At 38.4% G+C, this 25,626-nt stretch overlaps 2 protein-coding genes across 2 annotated transcripts in view; one reads left to right on the forward strand and one right to left on the reverse strand.

Moving 5' to 3' along the window:
- Positions 1-807: 807 nt before the first annotated feature.
- On the forward strand, positions 808-4,495 carry selenop (selenoprotein P). The gene is made up of 5 exons (XM_014982743.2): positions 808-916; positions 1,420-1,650; positions 2,397-2,609; positions 2,721-2,838; positions 2,931-4,495. Exons 2-5 carry the CDS (start codon positions 1,448-1,450, stop codon positions 3,564-3,566), a joined length of 1,170 nt encoding a protein of 389 aa, XP_014838229.2. The 5' UTR covers positions 808-916; positions 1,420-1,447; the 3' UTR covers positions 3,567-4,495.
- Positions 4,496-7,631: 3,136 nt separating this feature from the next.
- The window catches only part of ghra (growth hormone receptor a), a 32,014-nt gene continuing 14,019 nt past the window's right edge, over positions 7,632-25,626 (reverse strand). The window contains exons 3-10 of the mRNA XM_014982745.2: positions 17,957-18,086; positions 17,694-17,860; positions 15,986-16,164; positions 15,249-15,402; positions 15,041-15,131; positions 14,489-14,558; positions 13,791-14,011; positions 7,632-13,688 (exon numbers count right to left, since the gene is read on the reverse strand). Coding sequence (XP_014838231.2) covers positions 12,938-13,688; positions 13,791-14,011; positions 14,489-14,558; positions 15,041-15,131; positions 15,249-15,402; positions 15,986-16,164; positions 17,694-17,860; positions 17,957-18,086 — 1,763 coding nt within the window. The 3' untranslated portion in view covers positions 7,632-12,937. The remainder of the gene's footprint in view (positions 13,689-13,790; positions 14,012-14,488; positions 14,559-15,040; positions 15,132-15,248; positions 15,403-15,985; positions 16,165-17,693; positions 17,861-17,956; positions 18,087-25,626) is intronic.

Here is a 25,626-nt window from a genome sequence, read left to right on the forward strand (position 1 = left end):
GCTGTCAGTTAATACTACTCTGTTAAATTGTTCTTGTCTTCATTTATCTCCAAGCAGTGTTCTCACAGTTGGCCATCCTTCATGGGGGGGATGAAATTGCCTGACTGCATACTGATAGTCTTTACAGCTACTTTATATAATATTATCTTTCAGTGTCAATGAGATTACTGCTTTGCGTCAGTTTATTGCCTTGGTATTCTCTTATTAGCCTCCATATTAAGTCTTAGGTAACAGATCTTTCCAATAAGTAAAATGTACAGTTGAGTTCTTCACAGACACACTAGCAGTCTGTGCAATTCTATACATGTATACTTTGTTTACAAGCTACATCTGTGCATTAAAGTGAAGCATTTGTTCCAGTGATAGCTGAAGCAAAGCAACTTGTGCATATTGCGAAACCCCCTTCCACTGGTGTTTATCTGGAAACATTCTGGCCAGCCTCCAGAGTCCTGCCCCTGGTTCTTTTCACGTCTTCCACTGCTGCAAGACATTAATACATGATTCCTCAGGTCTTAATCAAAGTTTTATTTTACATTCATAACAACAATAAATACAAATCCAATTTGATCCCTATTCTTTTCTTTACAGCTGATATAGAGTACATCAACAAGTCAAGCAAAAACCTTTTTTTTCCTGCACACACATTTGTTCCCTCAAAATTTTCAGTTGCTGCAAAACATTTTTCATGCTCTGTTTCCTCTTAACTAGAGGATTTCATGCACTGTGACTTTTTTAACCAGAGAAAAGTGTTGGCATCAGCAGACAGAGGGAACTGAACTTTGTCCTCCTTCTACAGAGGAAAAACAACAGCCTGAGTATAAAAAGGGGGAGCAAAGGAGGAGGAGGCATGTTTTTGTTCGAAGGCTTGCAGAGGAAGCAGAGCACAGCAGAGGCAAAGCATTATTTTAAACAAGGGGTAAGTGGCCGATTCCCCCACCCAAAACAATCTTCTGGCTTGTGTTAACGTTGATCTTTATTTTGCATGAATAGAGCAATCTTAACATAATGAATGTATTTGACATTGTTAACGTTTTGCTAAGTGCACATAACTTAGTTTTTTAGCTCTTGTAATTTTGCTCTGATATAACTTTCAGACAATCGTGTACGTAGAAAAGAAGTGAAAACTTGACATTAGAGATAGATTTTTTTCTCTTTGCTTCAGTACAAACATCATCTATAAACATATAGATAAACATACAGATAAAGTGAAACTTTGAGAAAATCTTTCAGTGCTTTTGAACGTTTTAATGCAGTTGAAGTGGGATCAACTCAAGGGGGAAATATTGTTGTCCACATTATTTTTTGACTTCATATGCATTTATCTAGCTTTTTTTCTGCTGAGTTTGACAAAATTGTTTCTTCCCGTTTTGCTTTTTACTTCTTCCTTAATTTCACCCCTCCTACCCGCTGTGCTTCCAGACTGGGGCAGGGAGGAGGCGCCACAGGGATGTGGGTGCGCCTTAGCCTGCTCCTCACTCTCTGCCTGCTCCATGGGGGCGGTGCAGAGAGTGAGGGCGGCGGGCCTCGCTGTCAGCCCCCATCAACCTGGATGATCGGGGAGGTGGAACCGATGAAGGGCACAGCAGGCCAAGTAACAGTGGTGGCCCTGTTAAAAGCCAGCTGACTGTTCTGCTTGGTGCAGGCCTCCAGGTATGGATCAGCCTCAGTTTGTTATTTTCTTTAACTTTTAATTAAAAAATACCAAAGTAAGCAGTGAAGTACAACTCAGAAGAAAAACAAAACAAAACAAACAAACAAAAAAAAACACTCAAACTGAAATCCTGACTGCTGCCACATTTAATTTATGTGGAAGGTCAGCAATAATGAAGAAGTCACTTAAGTAGAACCTGTCTTATATTAAGTAGGTTGAAAGATCTCAAAAACCAACATGTGCCCAGACCTAAAGTAACTCAAGATCAGACAAGAAACAAAGTCATTGAGATCTCTCAGTCTGGAAAGGCTTACAAATCCACTTTTAAGATGGAAATACTAGGAGAACACCCCCTGACGCAAGCAGCCAGTTCAGTAGGTTATCATGGCTGCCGCAAAAAAAGTAGCAGGTGTAACCTATTTCATACACTTCTAACAGTAAGACTACAAATCCTATCAAACCAGAGGTAGATGATTCCATACAATTATTTGAAGACATATTCATTTAGTGTTCAAACGCACAATTCTGGATCAAAGGGGTTCAATAAAGTTCTGAAATAAAATTTTAAAAAAAATCTAAAGAAATAAATTACACCCCTCTGAAAAAAAAGTAAAAAAATTACTTTGTCCAAAAAGTGAATATTGAAGTGAATGAATATTCAAACACAACTTCCTTACGTTCTTAATAAACATGGTACTTTCTAATACAAATCAACTTTACGTTCCATTATGCATTTTCCACACAGAATTGATGGTCTGCGCCAGAAATTGGAGACTCAGGGCCTGAATGATGTGGTTTACATGGTCATCAACCACCAGGGGGAGCAAGCGCAGCGGCTCCACCCCATGCTGGCTGAGAGGCTGTCAGATAAGATCTCACTGTACAAACAGGGTGAACAACAACCTGATGTTTGGCAGGCCCTGAATGGAAAGAAAGATGACTTCATCATCTATGACAGGTTTGTTATGTGCTTCAAATGTATTTTACAGAGTGGAGGAGTTTGGAGTTAAACACTATCCCTTGTCTCACAATGCTTTTTTTTTTTTTTTTTTAATCTCTGTAACCTTAGGTGCGGTCGTCTTACCCACCATATTTCCCTTCCTTATTCTGTTATTGGACATGGCCATATTGAGAGTGCAATCAAAGAAGCCTACTGCAATCGCATGTGTGGCGCCTGCTCACACGAGGTAAAAGAGGTGAAATGACTTCACAGGAACACGTTGTGCGTACTGGAAATTAAAAATAAAACCCTTTTTGCATTCTCTGATTTTTTTCGCAGACTGCTGAGACTCCAGAGGGATGCAGAGCAACACCAAATGCACAGCCTGAAGCAGATGGACCCGCAGCTGTAGGAGACAACACAGAACATGACCACAGTCGCCATCATGACCATGGTCATCATGGTCATGGTCATCATGGCCATGGCCATCATGGTCATGGCCATCATGGTCAGCATGGTCATCACCACCATAGGCACCACGGTGATCATCATGGTCATCAGGGTGACTTGGAGCAAAGTCAGCAGGGAGCTGGGCAGGATCATGGTCAGCATGTCTTTGACTCGCCACAGCTACAGCAAGCAGTGGACACAGAGCAGTTATTACAGGAGGCCGTAGCCGCCCCTGTTAGGCCATGAGTGGCAGGAAAGGGAAGGTGAAAGTCAAAGTTCACCTGACAGGGAACAGCAGGCTCAGAAAACGAAACAGTTCCCAAAGCCAGCTGATGCTGACACTGACGCAGGGTGTTTGGCGAGGCGGGAAGCGAACAGTCGCTCGGGCTCTGACACTGTGAAGAGGGGCTGCCGGCCTCCTGACAGTGACAGGGCCTCACGAGTGAGGCAGCCGCCGATGTCAGGGAGACCTGACAGTGACGCATGCCTCCTGCTGAATGACAGCAGCCTCAGCCAGACCAGTGAGCCTGACCCTCCGGCGTTGGGAGCTGAGCATGAGAGCAGCTGTAAGCTGGAACTGATGTCAGCTATCAATGCCAGGGCCAAGTGCTCTTATTGCCAACAAGTATTTCCCTGGGAGAGGGGGAAGGTCAATCCTTGATATAAATGCTGGAAAAGATCAGAACAAGAAATGCGTCCAGCTGTAATATTCAAACTTTTGGCATTCACATTCGATCAAAGTATGATGTTCCAACTAACTTGCCTTGTTTTATCATGGATTGCCTCCCCCTCTCTCTCAGGTGGTCAGTGGGATATTATGTCCATAAACTGACTCCTTCATGATGTTCTCGCCTTCCGTTATGAAACCAGATGCATAAACTATGCTCTAGTGGCGTCTGTCTGATGTTTGGCAGGTGAGAGAGAAGGAGGTAGTTTAAGAACATTATAAACCCTTTTACATTTCAGACAAGTAAAACATCTGCAAGTAGAAAAAAAGCACAAAATCAGAATTTAGAGATTACAAGAAAACAGAATGACATTGTGGAGTTGTTTTAGCAGAAAGCACAAGTTAATTTCTGGAAAAACAAATGCTACAAAGCACTCCTATTGTTTAGATTTGTTGTTATTGCTCATTCCTGAAAAGATAACAGTTACTGTCATGAATTTCTTCTTGTTTTGTTCTCACTAATAACATCCATGAGCTTTAACATATTTTAAATGTTTCAGACTAACATTTATTCAAGACATCTTTTAAAAAAAAAGAAACTATATTGTTTGGATGGGGAGAAAGGGATAACAAGAGTGAGTTGATGTGATGAGCTCTGTGCATAATGATGGTTTCTGTGGGAAGATAACAGTCACCAGGAAATCCTGATGCTAGCGCAGAGAGTTGCATTGTGTTGGGGTTTCTGGACATGAGATTATGGAAAGTTTAATAAAGATGGTAAATTTACTATTGTAATTTGTGTTTATGTTATTGATAAAGAATATTGTGAAGAGCCTGTTCTTGACAATATTCAAAAATATGTAAAAAAGAAAAAAAAAAGGATTGCATTTATTTAGGGGCATCAAGGAAAAGGGGCACCGATTACGAACGCATGCCACACTTTTCAGATTCTAATTTGTAAAAAAACAAACAAAAAACAAACAATGATCTCATAAAAATCATTTGAAAAACATAAAATATGAAATTGCATGGCTTTGATGTGGCAAATACATAGAAGTTCAAGGGGTGTGAATACTTCAATAAAACACTGAACACATTTTTTTTAAGTTTGAGATTTTGTCCGTAGTGTGAGCTGTTCTGCTCTGCAATAACAACAGATTGACTGCAGCACTGTAATCCACCATTCTACCTCCTTTCCTATTCACTGATGTAATGATTTTTGTTTTATCAAGAATATATTTGAGGTGTGTGTGTGTGTGTGTGTGTGTGTGTGTGTGTGTGTGTGTGTGTGTGTGTGTGTGTGTGTGTGTGTGTGTGTGTGTGTGTGTGTGTGTGTGTGTGTAAAAGAAATGATGCCATTCCCCAAGTGTATCAGCAGATGGCGTTGAGCATCTGCTCAGCATAAAACCAACTTGTTCGTTCTGTTTACTGACCTGATCTTGCCACAGTTATTATGAGCCACACACACAATTACTGTTTAAACAGAGCCTCATCGTTTCAGGTCATTACCCAAAGTGACTCATTTCATTTCATTTCAAGGGTCACTTCTGTCTTGCGCAAACATGTCACGTCGAAATTCATGTTGGAAAAAGTAAGAATATTCACGGTCGTTGCTCGTAGGGGTGTCGGATGCAACACCTTATCATTTCAGAAAACTGCTGCAGGATTATAGAAACAAGTCTGTATCAAATATGACCAGTTGCAGCTTTACACGTTTGTTTTTGATCAACATAGCGGCTGAATATTAATAAAACCTCTTCATGAATTTGAGAACTCAGTCAGAAAACCGTCTTCCTGGAATAGCAATTAAAATATGTTGTCAGTATACATATATATATATATTTTTAATATGGAGTAAAAACCATCATGATGCCACATAGGATGAGCATCTTAAGCAAATTTGTTCCATGCAATCAGTAAAGCATTGATATCTGTCTATGAGTGCAATACCCTGTGTTCAGTGTTATGTAGCTGGACTGCCTGTTGGGCTGTATGTCTAAAAAGGTCAACAAGCAACCGGAGGTAATAAATGAGGCAGAGGTGGACAGCTTGTGTGGGCGTAATTGGACTGAAGATCCAGTACAGAGGAACGGTGACTTATGGGCAATTACCTGCAATGTCCTGAGACAAAGAGCTGTGAGTGGCCACCTCTCTGATTCAATCAACCCCACACAGAGAAGCGCAGTACACAGCTTCTGTCTTAATTGTCCAATATGCTTTCCCCTCGGTGCACAACTGCTTCTGCAACCGGCTTTTCCTCCCTTAGTTACCCCATCAGAAGCAGCAGACAGAGAACCACATACTTGTGAGCTAAATCACATAGAAGGTCCTCTTTGTGTGGCTTATGAACGAGCAAACATCCACCCTTCAGTCATCGTACGCATGAATGCAATACATTCTTCGGGCACAATCTACATCAACTGGACTGGATTTGAACTCCAAAAGAGTATATTTATTTGCATGAAGAACCCTTTTCTGAAACTGTGTGTGAATCTTAGTGCATGCTGCTTGTGTGCTTTTATGAAAGTAACAGTACACAATTTGAAGAGTCCTAAATTGATTCAACTGTCAATAAAGGACCAAAAATAATGATCAAATATATATATATATATATATATATATATATATATATATATATATATATATATATATATATATATATATATATATATATATATATATATATATATATATATTTTTTTTTTTATTTTTATGGGTAACTTAGGAAAGTGCAATGTACAACAATTTGCTATTTGATTGACTGAGATTTAAAAGTGCCTTAAATGGCCCTTGTACCTTGGCAGTGTTTAAGCCTGCGTCATGACTGAGCTGTTTGACACACCGGGACTCGTCATTCATGGAAGTAAAAAAAAAGAGAGACAAGTTTAAAAATGACATTCAGTTATATTCAGTGAAGGCTTGTCATTATGAAGCAGCATTTTGTCTATATTTCTTACATTATTTGCACTGATTTTGGAGTTGGTTTTAATCTCCCTTTACATGTGTGCAGTGACAACAATAAATCAAATTAAAATTCAAGATTACGTGAAATTTAATCTTGCATTATGGAGATAAATTAACTTCCCTTTTGGCAGCAAAGGATTGGTGAGGACTACAATCTAGAATGGACCGTTCTAAAAAAAATCTGCAAGTTGCTTTGGATCCAGTTTATGCAGCACCCACTGAAAATTTAATCAATATGTGTTTGGAGGAAGGTTTTTTTCTCCACTGTTAAGAGATTGGTGCAAAGTCAACAGCAAAACTTTGAATCAACATCGCCTTCAAATATGTAAATTACTTTTTTAAGAGGCCGAGTTTAAATTTGTAGAGGGCCCAAGTGAGTTCACAAAATGTCAGCTTTGATTCAAAATGGCAAACTTAGGCTACTCTAAGACGTTTCTGTATGTTGTTCAAGCTTTTGACCACTTTGAATCAGCAGTAACCTTTAGAATATACAATGAAGACTTTAAGTCAACCACAAACATTTATATATCTATCAGAAAGAACATGTGCAAAGATCACAAAGTTGCTGCTTTGATCCAAAGTGGTTGATTCACTGTTAAATTTACAATCACTATCTATATTCGTGCCAATTTTCAAATTAGCACATAAAATTGGTCGGTGGAGTGGAAGTTTAAGGGACACTGTGGAGCCATTTCAATGTACTACTGCCCCACAGACCTTTATTTATAGAAATATTAAAAGTCCCCAACTGCTGTGTGAAGTGTAGAGTGTTTTGGGGACTAGTGTAAAAGGCAATTTACTTAGAACAATAAGTAGAAGAGTCAATAAATAAATAAGAAAAAACAATTGCACTTTCAATGGCAGTAGCTCCCACATAATGAAATTAGAATTCAAAGTTTGTTTATTTAAGATACCCCCCCCCCAATCCATCTTTAAAGGTTACAAAAAAACGGACAAGATGCCGTTATATTTATTTTATTGAGAACTTATTGATCACACATACAACACCAAAAAGAGAACAAAACAGACAAATCCTCAAGGATCAATACATCTCTTGGCCCTAGGGAAAGCAGCAGTTTTTACACAAGAACATTGGCTCTCGGATGCAAAACGAAGAAGAAGAAGAAGAAGAAAAAAAAAAAACTCGGATGTAAAAAAAAAAAAGACAACAAAACGGAGTCATAACAATTAATGAAGCCAGTATTGACCGGTTTATCAACTTAGACTACATTATTTTTTTAATTTGTTTGTTTCCAGTTTGCTGGGGGAGGTGAATGACACATGGCAGAGGGCATACAGGAAGTAAGACAGACTGGAGCCATGGAACATTGTAAAAACTAATAACACAGGATTTACTCAAATCAGTACTTGATTTGAATTAAATCCTCAAGTCAAGTGGCGAATTAAGCACTTTCCTTAACAAACTGAACGGTACAGGGTATGATGCTGATAGCTTCAAAAACATTAACCGACCACCAAAGATTCCAGCAAAATTACTTCCAGGCTCGAAAGAATGACAAGAGTCAGCCTTCAATGCAAAGCTGCAGGCCAACATGCATCATTGCAAAAATAATTCACCCCTGTCATAAAGTTCTTTGTGGTCATGAAAAACTGAAATCACACAGCGACACAAACAAGAACATGAAGTTAAATCGATGAATATATCACACAACATATACTTAATATGACTTTATAAATGTTCTATCTGGTTTAATCGCCTATAAACTCTATATGAAACATTAAATACTCCATTACAGTACAACAATCTAGCAATCTGTTAGTGTGAAATACGTTTTTTTTTATATAAACATAAACTCTGTATAACAAAATCAAAGCTTATTCATATTGAAGATTCCTCAAAGTTTGATTTTTGTGCTGACCAGAAAACGTAATGCTATTCTGTAGTAACATAGAAATCACACACTTGATTTAGCAAAAGATACAAAATCTGAATACCATTTCTAAATATCACATATATGCTCTATGTGTACAAAGTGCTTCCTCTAAAGTGTCCTTGACATTTATAACCTTCAAATAACAAACTACCAATTCTGCCACTGTGAAATGAGCGATATGGCAAAAAAAAAAAAAAAGAAAAAAGAAAAATATATACTTAAGGTAGTAAACATCTGCACAGTTGGCTTGAAGAATAAAAAGCACCTCCTAATTTCTTCATCTCGCCACCACTATTACAAACACTGCTTAAAACGTTTCCTCAGTTTTATGATTGCATTGTGTATTCCAGTTACACATTCACAGCTTTACCTAAAAAAAAAAAAGAAGTCCTCCATTCTCTGTTCTTGCTACATGAACATAATGAGAGCCTTCTGTGATCACTGGACACTGTGACAGACAAGATACCCAAACAAAACCCACACTTTACTATCACAAAACATTTCACACTGATTACTGCTCTTTCTTGACTTGAACTCAGCCGTAAAAAAAAAACAGAATAAAAGAGAAATGCATGCACCAAGCAGCGTTGATCCTCGACATAAACCTTTATATTTGCGCAGCACCAGCAAACATATTAAGACATTTTGCGACAGCACTAATTTTTGCTGGTATCATCCACATAATGGCAGGAGCAGCAGAGAACTGAGTATTTCTTAAAGAGAAATGGCATATAGTCATCAAATTCACATTTTAAACCTCACTTTGTAGATCCGATTGATACAAAAAAAAAAAAACTACATGGATCAATATATGCAGAATATTTATGTCCAGAAAGGAAAGAAGGCAGCATAAATCATAGACTGGTTGTGTGTTTTTTGGGGGTTTTATGCACTGTTCGGAAAGTTTTGTTCACGGTGAAGTTCCAGGTGCAGGTTAATAAATTTGGATATTATTACTATAATTTAGCTCAAATGTATCTGTCATTTTGAGGCTATCAGTCCTGATGTTATTTTTTTGTTTTTTTGTCTTGGCACAAAGCAATGTTGATCGGACAACCACTAAAATAAATTACAGATGTTACATAAGTACTCATGTTATGCTTGCGATGAGCATGTCGTTGAATCATTAAGTCGGGACTTGGGATGAAACATAAGTGGCACCTGATTTCTTTTCAAGAATCCCATTAGGAGTAGAACAGAAACTGATATAACCTTTACTGTCTCAAAGTGGGGGAACTACTACTTTAACCATTATTTGTGAAAGCAAATAGAAAATGCCTTATTAGGCAGAATATTCTTTATAAACACAGCCTTAAATGTTTTATCTACAAAAAGCCTGAAGCCAAGCAAACAAGATTCTAATTTGTTGAGTGTCTACAACTTGTTTTTTTTATGAATGCTGAGCTCAAAATATGCTGGTATGTATTTTGAATTTAAAAATTGTACTAAAATGTCAAATAATTTTCAGCACACAAAATGAAAATTATTTTTTTTAAATGTAAACATTAAGCATAATATGTTATAATAGGGAATGTTCTTTTATGCACTGCGCTAATACACACATGCACGCATGCTCTGTGTCGATTTTTAACCGTTTCTTGGCACAGAGACGATATAAACCAATTCATCTACACATAGCAAGCAGAGGTACCTTTTGTTAACTGATATGCAGAAATCTAAATCACATTAGCATAGTACCATAGCAATTAAACAAACCATAATACTACAATAGGCATATGTTGTTACATAGTGAACGTGGCAGATAAGTACTGTGTAAGCTAGTAACATCTATGGTACACTTTCACAGTCAACTTATTCCAGTTGCTGTCCCTGCAGTGACAATGTGGAACACAATTCCTCTTCAGAAACCTTAAAATGCAACAGTTTCATAACACGTATGTCCCCTTACTTTTGTTTAATGAACCAAAACAATGTACCGTCAAGCAACTTGGGGCTGCTGCTGCTGGTTCTGTGACACATGTTGAACCACCTTTTGCCTTCCATTAGCAGAAGACTGCCCTCTGAAAACCAGGATATCAAATAATGTTTGAATATTGTCAGGTTACCACACAATAATATTTCAGGTTGAAGTCAAGCAGGACCCTGCTGTCATGCTACCTCACTCCTATTCATATTCAGCCACTTTGCTGCTGCTGTAGGGATCAAATCTGAACGACATTTGATAGCAAACATCCTAATTTAGGAATACGGGACAGGTTTCTGCAACACCATCATCAGATTCAGACTTGCTGTGGATGAGGAAAATACTTTGTATTAAAGCAGAGTGCTTTCATCAGCTTGTCTGCAGCGTGATCGTATTTGTCAGTTTTGCAAATAGTTATCTCATGAATAAGTTTGTCTCTCTAATCTAAGCTGGAAACAAGGTGAGGTGGATCATGCTGTTCTCGGAGAAAACCGGTTTCAGCTAGTTCAGAGAGACCCCTCTACTCCTTATCTTTAAGTTTTTGGTTTATGACCGACGCCCCATCCCGCTTTCAATAAAACCAGGCTGCTGCAGGGGGACAAGTTGGAGTTGTCCTGAGGCACCACCGAGACTCTCCCCCTTTGCAAAGGCTGAAGTGATAAAACTCTCTGTGTGGTTCTTTATATCATCAGGTTAAAATACACAACAGTATTATCTACAGAAAATGTCCCATGAAATAGCAGAGTGTGCTATGTTGTCCCACATTCTAACTTGGTGTGCACTACTCTATAGCTGGGAGACCTATTGTAAACAAAAACAACAACAACAAAAAAAAAATCTATTGTTATATGGTACAAACCTGTGCACTTTCTTCATGACATCTTAGCAACAGTTACACGGGACTTTTGGGGCATAGAGAAAACAGCTGAGGTACTCTCAAGCTCAATCTACTAATGTGATGTTACTCTCCTGCTATTGGCCTGGTGCAGTGGGAAGAGGGGCTCTACATGGGCAAAAGGTTGGTTCCCAAATGTAAGGAAAATCTGAGTAAATAAACCCTTACTGACTACAGTCAGTGATTAAAGTTCTGTGTTGATGTGAACATATTGTTTCATTACATTGTTTTTTTTTGTTGTTTGTTTTTTTTTTTTTTTTTTTTTTGTTAAAAGTAACAAGTCCAACAAAATCAATTGAAATTAATCTTGGAATTATTAAGTCAAGTATTTTAGTTTCCCTTTCATATAAATGATCTGCATTTGTTTTTGCAAGTACTTCCCTGCATTTCTGATTGGAACCTAGTGACCCTTAAGAAACCCCTAGTGGTCAACCTAACTTTGGTTTTATTGTTGACATTTGGTGCAGCTAAAACCAATGACTAGAAAAGATAAAACTTTTTTTTCTTTTTAAGAAACAAAGACAGAGATTCAAATCTGCATTGCTTTGCTCAAACGTTTTGTGTTTTGTATAAAAATATATCTCTTGTGAAGTACTATCAGTATGACATGGTGAAATAGGAAACTTTGGAATATAGTAAATGTGATAGGCATTAAACCTCAAAAAAACAAGTATTGTCAAAATCGAATTACTGTGTAGTTAAAAACATGGCTACTGTCTCTTTCTCTTCCTCTTCTCCTCATTGATATACTGACTTCACATTCAATATTAAGACTGTAAGGCAATCTAAGGCAATTTTTCACACATACTGTATATATGGATATTTTTTCACTTACTACAATCATGCATTGATGCAAACTTTGCATTCTGCTTATGATGTTTTTGTGATGTTATTACCCTCAGTGTGTTTCGGCTAAAAATTAAGAGTCTGATTAAGTGGGGACTAATGTAAGGGTATAGTTTTTAGTGCATCTCAGTAAATTACTATATTGTTAAGAAGTTAATTTGTTTCAGCAATTCAATTTAAGTGTAATTCATATATCATGTACATTTATTACACACAAAGATACATATATATATATTGCATTTGTTTTTCAAGTTTGATGATTAAAGGCAATGGCAATCCAAAGTTTAGGTTGTAAAAAATGATTACATCAGGCCAATAAATAATGAAATTATAGAATGCTAACATTTTCAGGGAAACCAAATTTTTGACTTTCAGTAGCTGCAAGACATAATCATCAAAATTGACAGAAACAAATGCTTGATCAGTATCATTCTGTGTCAAATCAAGCTATTCAATTTTTTTTACATTTACTTCTTAAATAGAATTGCTGAAAAAAAAAAGTTTTCAATTAGATTTTAATTTGTTGAGATATACCTGTATATCTCCCTTTTGTATCTGGTTAATTCACACACTCATTCCATCCAGTGTCCTGCAGGTTTTTAAGGTTTTCTTTGGTTGTCGTCGGGAATCAAGTCGGGCGACTTCATATTGACGTCCTGTCCAATAAGCCTGTACCTGTAGTTAAGGTCTGACGGTCCTGTCCGCTCATGGTGTGAGATTCCCCAGCAGGTCGGGGGTGACATACCCTACAGGCATTGGGACTTTGAGGGGCTGCTGTGGCTGGCACAAAGAGGGAGATTGGCTGGGAGGCGGGTTAAGGAGCAGACTGCGATGCGTGTCCAACTCCTGCACCACTGTGTAGTCTGCAACAGGGGTAAAGAGCTGAGACTGGGAAGGCTCGGGGAGAATATACGGGGACTCGTTGGCGTCTCCCGTGGCTGCAGGTTTGGTCTCCATTGGCTGAGGCTGTATGGTTTGGTACCCTGCCCCAGGCACCGAAGTGCTGGGAGGAGTGCTGGTCTGTTGGGTGTTGTTCTCGGCGGTGTAGCCGCCTCCCTCTGGAACCACTACAAACAGCTGAAACTGGGGCTCATTTCTCTTCTGCTCCTTGATGCCCTCAACATCTTCATTTTGCTTTCCTCCTTTCTGCGTTTCCCGCTCTGAACCTGACGTGTTCTCCTGGATTTTAGGTTGCTGGCCAGGGGACAGCACAACCCCCCCAGATGGCATAACATTGCTGACCTGGGCATATAAGTCTGTGTTGATCCAAGTCTGTGGTCCCCCGATTTGAGTTTGGATGAGGGGCTTTTCACCTGTCTCTGAAGCTGGGGCGTCCAGGCAGGTTTCGTTGTCCTCAGGTTGGCCCGGCAGCAGGGACGCCATGAGCCTCTGAGTGTCATGTTCCGGCAGATCTGTGTCGTAACAGCTGGCCCGGCCTGAGTCATCGTCAGGGTGGCTAGATGAGAAACCCGAGGTGAAAACAATGAGGGAATAACTTCAAATCTGTGATACCAGTTAGCATGAAAACAATCCATTCACATGGAAGTCTTTAAATTACCTAATGGCGCTGAAACCCTCTATATTCCTGTGTGGGAGACCAAGGAGCCTCTGAGTGTCTGAATTATAGTTGTCTTCCTTGTCTCCACCTTCTGCATCCTCTTCATCCACCTCAATGAACTCCACCCATGGCTCTTCTTGGTAGAAATCTGTCGCATAGGCTGGCAGGCCGTCCACACCCCCACCATTCAGGATAAAATTCAACTCCTCCAGTTTCCCCTTCTACAAAAGATATAAAATATTGACAAGAGCTGTTCAAGATGCAGTATGACACTTTTACTTGATTTGTATCCTGCCACAACATAATGATAATTATACCAAATATGCAGAAAAGATATGTTTTAGATTATTTACATGCTGCAGCTTTGAGAGCAACCTTTTTCACTTTAGAATATTACAGCCGGCACATAGGCTCAGTGTTGCATATCATTCATATACAATTCATGATATTCCCATATATTTTTTCTTTTGTTAGAAGGCGGATTTGCTCTGTAGCATCTCATGATATACCACACCATAGTATATCATTTATTTCAAAGCTTATCCTATTTACCTACTTTGACTTTCTTTGTATTTATGCATAAGTCAATTTTTATCAAAGTAACAACAAAGAGAAAATTATGCAGCACCTTTTAACAGACTTAAATTAAACTGAAAGAGTAAAAAAAAAAAAGGAAAACACAAGAATGCACGCAATACCTTCAACAATTCTGAATCAATGCCTTTGATTTTGGGTGCAGGAACAGGCGGCAAGAGAATCATCATTATTCTGAAATGACAGAAGAACGCGATAAAGTTAATAATATTGACAGGAGCATCTTAAAACAAACCTGATTGGATTGGTGAGTGCAGTTCATGATTTAAACCTACAAGAAAACTTTTTTTAGTCTTTTCTTAGCTGAACATCACCAGCCTTCAAATTTCATTGCAGATTAAATTTTCTAGAGTAAGTTTTTGATTGGAGGATTTGCTTGTAAATTTCTATGGCCACTGTGTTTGGAGGCCACTGTGTTTCTATGGCCACTGTGTTTGGAGGCAATATTTATAGAGTGTTTTGTAAAAGTATTTCTTTGCTATATTTTAAATGGGATAAAAGCCTTTGAATCAAAACCAATACATGGTTTTCGAGATTAACACAAACCGTTTACAAAGTGTTTTTCACTCTCATCTGTTTTTGGTGAGTTTTATTTAAGAAATCCACTTTAATGAATTTTATAAAATTTTTTTTAATGAATGAGGACAGGTTCTTACCTTTGCTGCTGAGAAATGACTATCAGCATGATGACAGTCAGGACCGCCACAACCCCAAAAATGAGAACCAAAGTGAGTGGGACAGTGTAATCTGAAAACAAAATGTAGCATCATTTCTGATTAAATTCCTTGTATTTTATTTTTGCGAATTTAATAACTTAAGTAATAAGGCAGGTATGCATTAATTAAAGAAGAAAGGCTCCCACACCTTTGCTGGGAATTTCCGTAACTTCAATGAAGATGGAGTCGCTGAACTCTCCGAACTTCACAAAGGCCTGCATCCTGGAGCGGATGTGCACTTCGTACTCTTTTCCTATTTGCAGGCCGTAGATCGTCTGCTGGGTGTGCGGCTGCTTCTCCAGCTGAAAATGGAAATTTCACAGAACTCTTTAGCGCATTTTAGCAGAGCAGACAAATGTCCTGGCACATGCAGGGAGAAAATAAACACAGTGGCTAACTTGAAACAGCACAATGTGCCAAGAGGTCCTTACTTATTTTTGGTACCCGTAACTATGACCTTTTCAAAGGTGGCAGGGCTGCCCAGGCCTTTCACATAAATATAATCGAAGACATGTTGGCATAACAGAGCCATCTGTTGCTATTTTGAAGTTTGCATTTGTCAAACCGGGTGGTCAGGCAATGATAAACAAGCCTATACAAGGTCCCATGCCCTCTGACCCACAGATCCCTCCCTTCTCTTCCTTCAGAGAGTTTGTTTTCGCCGAGGGTCCTGCTCCTGCTGCAGCGGGCTTGCCAACAAAGCTACGGTGCATTTCAGCCACAAGAGTTCAGGAGGGAGTCCAGACAGTGGAAAGGAAACAAAACACGGTATCTCTACAACCTACCAAGAGTTTACTTTCAAACTTATGTGTAAGTGCTTTCATTTGTGCAATCTCTCGGGTGTTTTGTGCAGTCAGAAAGAAAGTTTGACGAAAAAAAACGTACTGCTTCCCAGTTGGTGGCGTTCCTCTCTCTGTACTGGATTTCATACTCAATGCGCATCCAGCCCACGCCAACGTCAGCAGAGGGCGGGGGCTTCCAGCTGACTAAGACATCGTAATTGAGGCCAGAGGGGCTTATGTTCAGCAGGGTCCAGTTTAAAGACACGGGCGGGTCAGGACGCACTGTAAGGGGAGGGGGAAGGGAGCAAAAGTTTAGACGTGAACACGAGAAAAAACATGCAGCTGTTTACATCTTTCGATTTCACTGCACTCTCTTGTTTGCGCTCTAAAATACTGCTGTGCAGGAATGTTTACGGCATTAGAACATGACTTTTGCACTCTGCTGATATTTTGAAATCTTTCAAATTAACAAAACCAACATACCTTCCAGTAGTAGGAGGTTTTAGGAAACAAATGCAGCGAAAAGCGCAGCATTTTCACAAAGTGGTATTTTAGTGGCATTAACAGAAACGGTGACAATGGTAAAAAAATTTAACTTGCAAAATATGTACATTTATAAGAAAGTGTGTAGAGGAGGATATTCTTCATACATCCACATTTGTTTGGCATGCTTTACTGAAAAGGAATATTTTAGGTTTAGTTTTTATTTTTTGGCCTTTCGGTTGGATAAAACATTTGACCACTGCTTTTAATTTGTCTGTCAAGTTCCCATGAATCACAGGGTGCTGGTCCCGGTCTTTATCTTCGCTGTCTGGCAGACAGTCAGTTTATCTAATGTTTGTTTCAGCCAGCAGCAAAGGCTTTTTTTCTTTTTTTTTTCTTGGCACATGGACTTTCAGACTAACGAAGGTTCCAGTAAATTCTGTGGCGATGAATAAAGCCTTTTATGAAGACCAGTTTCGAAATTCCTTCTTAAAAGCTAAATTACAGAAAATTTAGCACAATTTGAAGTATCAACAATATAAAAAAAAAACATTTCTTAGAGAAATCTGGGATCGCTGTAAAATGCTTGTCAAACATAAAGTCTTTTTGAAAAGAAGATGTGCATACGTCCTTACAGAGATGTTGAGATCTCGCTATGTTAGTATATGTTAAAGATTAAATGTTACACACTTTCTTTACGCATGTGGTCAGTTTTCTCTTGCCAAAACAATGTAAGGTGGGAGATAAATGGCTTTGAAAACATATTTTTCCAGAAAGTTCAAATTTCATCAGTTCGGATATAAAGTTGGACATCAGCATGTAAAAGAAAATAAAGTCAGAAGTCAATATGAAAATAAGTGATGTTCTTAAAGTGACACTTTTAAATAAGATGTTGAACCCCTAAAAAATAATGTCACCACAGTCAACAGTACTTGTAGTTCATACATTTGTTACAATATTCCATAGTCCTACATTACCAAAAGCCTTATTTATATAAAAAAGGTCTGGCATGGGCTTTAGTTTTATTAGTATATGCCGTGCATTAAAAAAAGCTTGTAAGGAAGCTAAATGCCCACATACATATCTGTAACGTATAAGTTCTCCTTCTAGGATAGAAATACTGATTTTAAATGATATGACAAAGGCAGTTTGAAGTCCCTCAATAGTTTGCCCCCCCCCCCCAAAACTATCCTGATTACAGTTTTTGTCATCAACAAAAATGGCCACTTCAGCTCTGGAGATGATTTTCCTAATGGTTTGTTTGTAACAAAGACAAACAAACAAACAAACAAACAAAAAATACTTGTGAAGACAGACTGACTACAAACCTATATTTTCCACTGTGAAGCAGTCGTCTTCATTGAAATAAGTGACGTTTTGGCCACGAAGCTGAACGCAGTAGGGGATCCAAACAGATGTATGGTTGGCATCAAAGAAGCACTCTCTGTTTTCATGGATGTACTCAGGACATTCCTTCCATTCACTGGTGGGGGAACTGAACAAGAGAAAATGAAGATAAACGAAGAAAGGGTAGCTGTAAAGTAAAGTTTTACGACATGCGCACATAAGTCAGTGTTAAAGCTGCACTCACTCTTTCTTTAGGTAAAATACTCTCAGTGCTCCAGGAGAGGACAGGTTTTGGAGGCTGCCTGGACTCCACCAGCAGCGGAAAGTCTCCTGGTCCCTTGAGATGCAGTCTGTGAAGTGAGGTCCAAGGGTAGCTGCAAAATCAGTGAGGAAAAACCCAGTGTCAGGAAGGTTGGTGGTTTATTCATTAAAAAAAAAATGGTTCAGAAATCCCACAATGAAATTAAATGTTGCTGGAACCTAAATTATGCAAGACTTTCCAAAGAGTCACCATACGTGGTGCTGGTTGTAGCCAGTTTGGAAGAAATTGCCTATGCAATTCTTTTAGCTGCATAGGCATTGGAGGCTATACAACTAAATAAAGCCTAAAGAAAGAGGCAAATATTAACAAAGGTAAATTAGTGGAGCCAGACTGAAGTTGACAACTGGAGCAGAAAAATGTAGGAACTCATATCAACTACCCTGCTACAGTAGAGATTTAGCCATCAATAAAAACATACATTTTATGAAAAACTACCAGAAGTAAAGAAATGTGCACCTTGATATACCCTTGTTTACACAGTAAAGAAATGTTTTGGAAGCGCCAGATCCATGTTCGATCTGAAGCCCAATTTATTTTTAATATAGAATGATGCTTTATTTGTCATCTTAGAAGTGAAGCTTTAACTAAATCAAATTGACAGGAAAATGGAAGTACACAGAGGCTTATATTTATTATAAAAGACAAGCCTATCATAATAAAGTAATGACACAACTAATGGTACAAGATTTCCTGAAGTAAAGTGTTACAGATTTCTCAAACAGGGAAGTGACACATTTAAATTAATTTAGTTTTCAAAAGAAGGACGATTTTTCCCCCTATCATCTATTGGTTTTTCCCTAATAAGTGTATTAAATATTGTGATATTGTAACTACTCATATTAGCTCTTAAGTAGAAAAAGCCCTGTGCCTCCAAAAATGTTGCAACAATACAGAAAATGGCATTGAGTAATGAATATTTTTTTCTAGTATCAATATTGAGTTTGACATTTTTATAAAGTTCCCAATACTCAAAGCTATTATCCAATACCAGCCAGCAGCTGTTCAAAACACGAGGAAAAAAATACCATGTTCAATCCTACATAAGAAGCATCAAATCAGAATGCTTCTTTGCATGTAGTATCTAATGTGACAGTGACTTTCTTTTGACATGCTGGCATTTGGACATCAGCGTATTGTTTTCAGTGACTGAGGAAAGCCAACCAGCACCTGATGAAAGGTGTGATGAGGCAAACGGTAGGTGGAACGAGCAGAACACAGAGGGTAAGCCTGCCCTCCAAACGTGGATGTATAGGAATACAAACTGCTGATGTGCGAGTCGGATCAAATTTCAGTCACCAGCCCTTGATCCGTCCACACAGACCTTGAGGTCCTTTACTCAGCCTCTTTCATCTCTCCCTTGGCACCTCATCACTCACCATCAACAATCTTCTACCCACTCCTGCCAGAGAGCCGGTTTCTCATCCAGCTGGGAGTTTCAGGCCTTGGTGCAGCCATAAATAATCCGCTGAGTGTATCATCGATTTCTGCTCTACTCAGTCTATGCTCCTTCTGCTAACTCTGCGCAGAATTATAAATCACAAGTAAAATTGGAACATTAGCAAGAAATTAAAGAAAGACAGACTTCTGCAGAACTTTCTCCACGTTTTCAAAGCTTTTCAACATAAAACACAAGAAGATGCTAAATTGGGTACCAGCCGTGTGTTTGCACAGTAAATATAAACACACAAACACTTTAATCCTCGGGCTTTACAACAAAGACACTCCTCACTAATAAAAATCAGCGCTTTACTACTTTTACCACTTGTAGTCCAATGTCAGAGTAACTTCAAAATTCATACTCATTCCCCGTTTTCCTTCACGTCGTGTTTTTTCACGCGGTTCCAAATGATTTTCCGAATCGTACTTTCCTCCCTCGTCCCTGCAAATTCCAGCTGCTATCAAGAAAACACCTTTCACAGAGAATGTGCGCAAATGAGGTCTTTTCAACAGAAATGGTTCAGATAGAATAATAAGCATGTTAACATATACAGACTATGATATTAGGTTTAAATACTTCAAGAAAGGCCTACATTATTTTGTGTTACACCACTCTTAACTGTTTGTCCATGGAGGAAATAAGTGAAGGTAAACAAAATTTTGTATAAGTTAGCTTGAGTGCAGAGGGCAAACGGTGTAGTTATGCTTTGTGAATCTGTTTTCATTTTTTTTTAAGTCAGCAGTGTGTCCATACAGTGTGTAGTTTGTCAGAGACAAAACGTTATGCAACAACACCTGGAAAAACATACAAAATATAGCCTCAATCTAATTTCCAATGCCTCTCTTTTGAACCCCTTTAGTAAATTAGCTTCCAAAGATTTATTGTACTGCATCCGTCATCCTGTTTTGGAGTCAGAAAACTAACAAATCTTAAAAGTATGAAACACAAAAATGTTATTGCACATCTTTCAGGAACAAAAATAACTTTTTGAATCACACCTTCTATAACAGGAAGTATGTCAATTAGTAGGTGCATCAACAATGTCTACTGAGGGTATGTTAAAGGGATTTTTTGTGATTGGTGGCATGGAAAAAGGAAAAAAAAATGCATTTAATTTTTTTTTTATCAAGTATGTAATTTCTGCACACTCCCTTCAGTGATATTAGGTCTGCAAGTACCATGCTGAATGACATCTGACCCCATGAAGTTCCCACTTACAAACCTCAATTTTGGCATGTGGAAGAATTCTTCCTCCAAATATGTGAGCATAAACATTCAAAAAATTCAGCTATCATTGGCTTGTCCAAATCATCTGCACAAATGTTAAACAAGCTTCCAACATGATTTTTCTTCAGCAGTGGAGCCTTGCACAGAGTGTACGTAGAGATCATTACACTTAAATGCATTACTTACAGTTTTAATGTGAGAAAAATGATATCTGTTATTTCCAGGTCTTTCTGAAGCTGCCTGAGTTCTCCTTGAAACTTGAACAACTCTGCTGATTATTCTTTTAGCTCTACCAGAAATCCTACAGCTTCTGGCCGTGGTTGGTTTCTGATAAAATTATGTCATGTGTCATCTTTTGCAATAGCGTGGACATTTTTCAACTACGTTGTCAATGATGAAGCATTTACTGGACAGGAAAGAGTGTTTCGGGATATGTTGGCTTTTCCCAATAATTATGCACAAGGAATGCTGTTTTTACATTTCAAGAAGTAAGATACAGCTATGATGAGAAGTCAAACTTCTTTTAAGTCATGTTTATTGCAGTAAATATACAGCATTGTCATAACAACAGAATGTAACAGATTTACTTATGTGCTATAAAGTGGCACTATGTAATTGTAAAATATATAATATCTAGGGCTGTTGTAAACGAATATTTTAGTAATCGAGTAATCTATCGATTATTCTTACGATTAATCGAGTAATCGAATAAAAAAAATTCTAAAATGAAATATTGGTAAATCTGGCATAATACCGGTGTTACAATCAGATATCAATATCAGTCCAATTTTTCATATTTGAGCATCCCTAACAGTTGCTTTTTTGTAGTTTAGAAAACTAACCTGTAACAATAATAGCTCACTTTCTAAGTTAACCAGAAGAAAAGTTATAGAAAAATCTGAAATTATATTGAATTTAATAACAAAGAGGCAGGCTCACAAATATGCTTATAAAAAATGTCTACAATCCAGCTTTTAGTTTATGTATTCATCTTCAGTGAGTTTAATAGATTAATTAAACTCACCTTGCTACCTAACCTGTCACGCTTTGGGTTTGAAAATACGGGAAATGCCGCCTGGAGTGGGAAGAGAGGGCGAATGAAGGAACGTAAGATGGATGGAGGGGAGGAAATAGACCAGCGGACTGACGAACCGTTAGACCGGGGGACGAACACGGGGGGAAGCAATACGGGATATTTACGACACCTTCACTGGTCACACTCAGAAACTCATCTACCAGCCATGTACGATGCGCTCCGCCACCCGTTTCTTCAGACCGGGATATGAAATTTATTGTGCGGTTCGTCGGTAAAGCTACATTTACACGGTAAGCATCAGCTACTCAGCCGCCCGCCCTGTTCAGGCTATCCGCTCACCTCAGCGCTCTTCCCGCCGTTCGCTTTCAACCAGCAGCCCCGGAGGAGAAATGCTGCCGTACTCCAGGCATTCCCCAGTCATTTTAAGGATGCTTATTGGTTCCCCAAAAACGATAAAAAGTCGGGCATTATCATCAATCAATAAAATCCCCACGGGCCAATCTTGAAGATTGGACTTTTGTCAACAACTCAGAGGCGGAAGTGAGAGCTCCGCGCAACGCAAATGAAGTCCCGGCCGGAACACGGTGCGCTAACTAATAAAACATAAATTAACGAAGCTTCGAGGCAGGTAAATTTTCCTCGAGGAATTTTAGTAATCGAGGTACTCGAATCATTCGAGGAATCGTTTCAGCCCTAATAATATCTAGCCTGGCCATTGCCTTCCTACTCAATTCTAATATATCTTCACTGCTCAGCCTGGGCTTTCTCCCATTGACATGGATTTCTCCAGCAAAATTTCAACCGGGCCAAGCAGCGAACAGCAAGAGAAGAATTGTTGTTTGCCTGTAGTTTTAGCAATGGCAGCAGAGGAAGTGAACAAAGCCATTCAGTCGGGTCAAACTGCCACATTGCATACATCACAGTTAAATATTAGCGATTGGGTAAAATTTAAAACTTCAACAGAGTCCACATCCCGAGGAAGCAATCGTTTCTCAATAGCCAGGAGTCCAGACTCTTTGTACGAAGCAAAGCGTAGAACAAAGGGCTGGTTTTTACCAGCCTTCATAACAGTCCTCTTTAAGATCACTTGTGTGGATGACTTATGCTCTTAGTGCCATTTGCTGTGAATTTTTGTCACCTGAAGCATGTTCGCACTATAATTTCTTTGTGCTCTCTTTTTTCTCTCTGTCTTTTTTTTTTCTTGATTTTGATCACGGAAATTATTTAAAATATTTTGAGGTACAAGAAAAGAAAAAGCTGTAAAAGAAGACACATATCCTTTAAAAACAACCAAGACTGTATGGGTGAACTAGTGCAGTGAGGCTTTAGGAGCCTGTTTAAATTTTTTTCATGTCAGCTGGATGTCAGTAAAATCTGAAACATACCAGAGATAAAAGGTTATGTAACAACACATGGAATAACTTTCAATAATATGAGTCTAATTTCCAAACCCTCTCTTCTCATTTTTCAACCTGCTTATTATGCTGTTTCTTCAGGCTGTTAATTCATTTTCATGTAAATGTTGAAGTTTTTGTCTTTATTTTCTTTCTTTTTTTTTTTTTTTTTTTACTTCTTTTAGCTTGGGTTTATTCACCTATGACCAGCAAAATGTAGGACTATTTGTGAGATTAGGTAATGGACAGCTAAATTCTGTCTGTTCTTGCTAGTTGCCATTAAAATGATCCACAGCTGAAAGCCCTCAACTGAGGGAAGACAGCTAATTTTGTGCAGACGTGTGTGTATGTGTGTGTATGTGTGTGCAGCCCCCCATCCTGTCTGTCCATATGTTTCTGCCTGTTATTGAAGGCTTCGCAGGCTGCACAGACTGATAAACAGCTCTCAGCCTCTCCTCCACCCATCACCAGGTCATGTAGAGGAGCTAGGAAACCATCCACTGAAAATGATGCAGGCCACAGCCATTAAGGCTTAAAAATCCAGTAAAAAGCCAAAATTGGGCTTCCAGTCCCAGTAGTATTTGGAAAACAGTACTAAAAAGATGGGGAAATGTGAATGGACTTATCCTACTTCACCCATACCCTACTTTATAATATTTACCTGTAATGAGGGACTTAATGGGCCTATGACATGTTGGAATACTTACATTTCCACCTCTTTTTCAGAATTAAGCTGAAGTTGGAAGATATGGGAAGAGATGGAGGGCAAAGGTCAGATTGGCAATGTGTGCACAATGATAGCCAAATGTAAGAAAGCATGAGATTGCAAAAGAGAATAAATTTGTCACTGTGCAACATACACTGTAACACTAAAACAAAATTATTGATGGTCTGGAATAAAATCCAAGAAACTAATTTGTTCTCAACTTTCATTTTAACGGATCTAAAACTGCAATTCTATGTTGACATGCAAGAAATGTTTTGATGTTGCACTGAATTTAAAACTGTACTTTTAGTTGGTATTTTTGTAAGTTATTCAAAAAGGTTCACATGAATAACAAATGTGGTTAAGACGATGTATTTAAGCCAATAAGGTAATAAAGATTGATCATAGATGAAAACTGAAGCCATAAACAGTTCACCAAAAACCCATAAAACGAAACTGCAAAACAAAAGAAAGCAGAGAGCAGATTTGTTGTTCCTTGACATTTTTCACAAGCCTTAAAGCTAAGATATTTAGAAGACGCTTACATAATGGCAGACTGCTTAATATTTACAAACCTTCACCAATAACTAATTTGGACATAATTATTTATTACAATGGTTGCACTTTAATGTATAAGAGAAGAGCAGTTAGAGGTGGCAGATTCTCTCTAAGCTTTGCTCCTTACTTAATTCTAACTTCATCTGCTTTTAGTTACTCAGTTTGTCTTCTAAACTGAGACACAAACTCACTTTATCACTGGAGTATCTGCAGAGAGTACACTGGACTCGATAATATGGCAAAATCTTGAACTTTTGTGGTTTAGATATTGGGTCCTAAACACTGTAGTAAGGTTTAGAGTGTGCACTACTCTTAACGGAGTCCTTCCATCAGTAGAATAATACGTACTGCCCAATATGTATTATCAGCTTTGTTCAATTAAAGGTTTGCAAAAAATATTATCACTCATAAACATCTTGATGTGAAAATGTTTGTGCACAAATACTGAACATATATTCCCAACATCAACTAAAGTAAGAAATGATAAATGAATCAAGACTTTGCAGAACCATGGTGTTTCTACTAGCTTTACACATCTGGAGACATTTTTGTCTAATCTTTACAACATAGATCAAGCTCAGTGAAACTGTACAGAAAGCATCTTAGTGCTAATTCTCCATTAGAGTCAGATGTGGGTTTAGATTATTCCAGCAGAAACAAGCTTTGCTCTTAACCATTCTTTTGCGGTTCTGGATGTACGTTTATGTTTGCTTTGTGGCTGAAAGACTAACCTGGTCTGATCTGACCAGAGCCATTTATTCAATTTATTTTTATTTATTTATATATCACATCTTCAGCAACAAGGCAATTAATGTGTTTCCTTTCTCTTCAACAGTTTGTACCACACTGAAAAACTAACTAAGCCTGGTTAATGGACTGTTAGCCAAAATAAATTATGGAATAACAAGTTAAAAGCCAATGTCTAACAAATGCTAAGTATTTTTCACATTCTACTACTTGAAGTACTTATAGGTTTTATTGCTCCACACCCAGTGGTTATTTCCCTAAATGGTCTAGACGAGCCAGGGGCTGGTTCAGACACGAGGTATTTGGAATCTGCACTGCCACCACATCATCCATGCCAGATGTTTTCATACTTCAGCCCTCTAAATCTGAGCATGAATATCAGAATTTAGCTAACCAGATGGAACAATTGCTAGCACAGGACGGCGCTGTGCTAAGAGTGCTTGTGAGGAAGGACAGGCCAAGTGCTGTGTTATTGCACCATTGCAC

The sequence above is a fragment of the Poecilia mexicana genome, unplaced genomic scaffold (genome assembly GCF_051168715.1).
Source record: "Poecilia mexicana isolate PSO_F unplaced genomic scaffold, ASM5116871v1 scaffold_9, whole genome shotgun sequence".
NCBI classification, from domain to species: Eukaryota; Metazoa; Chordata; class Actinopteri; order Cyprinodontiformes; family Poeciliidae; genus Poecilia; species Poecilia mexicana.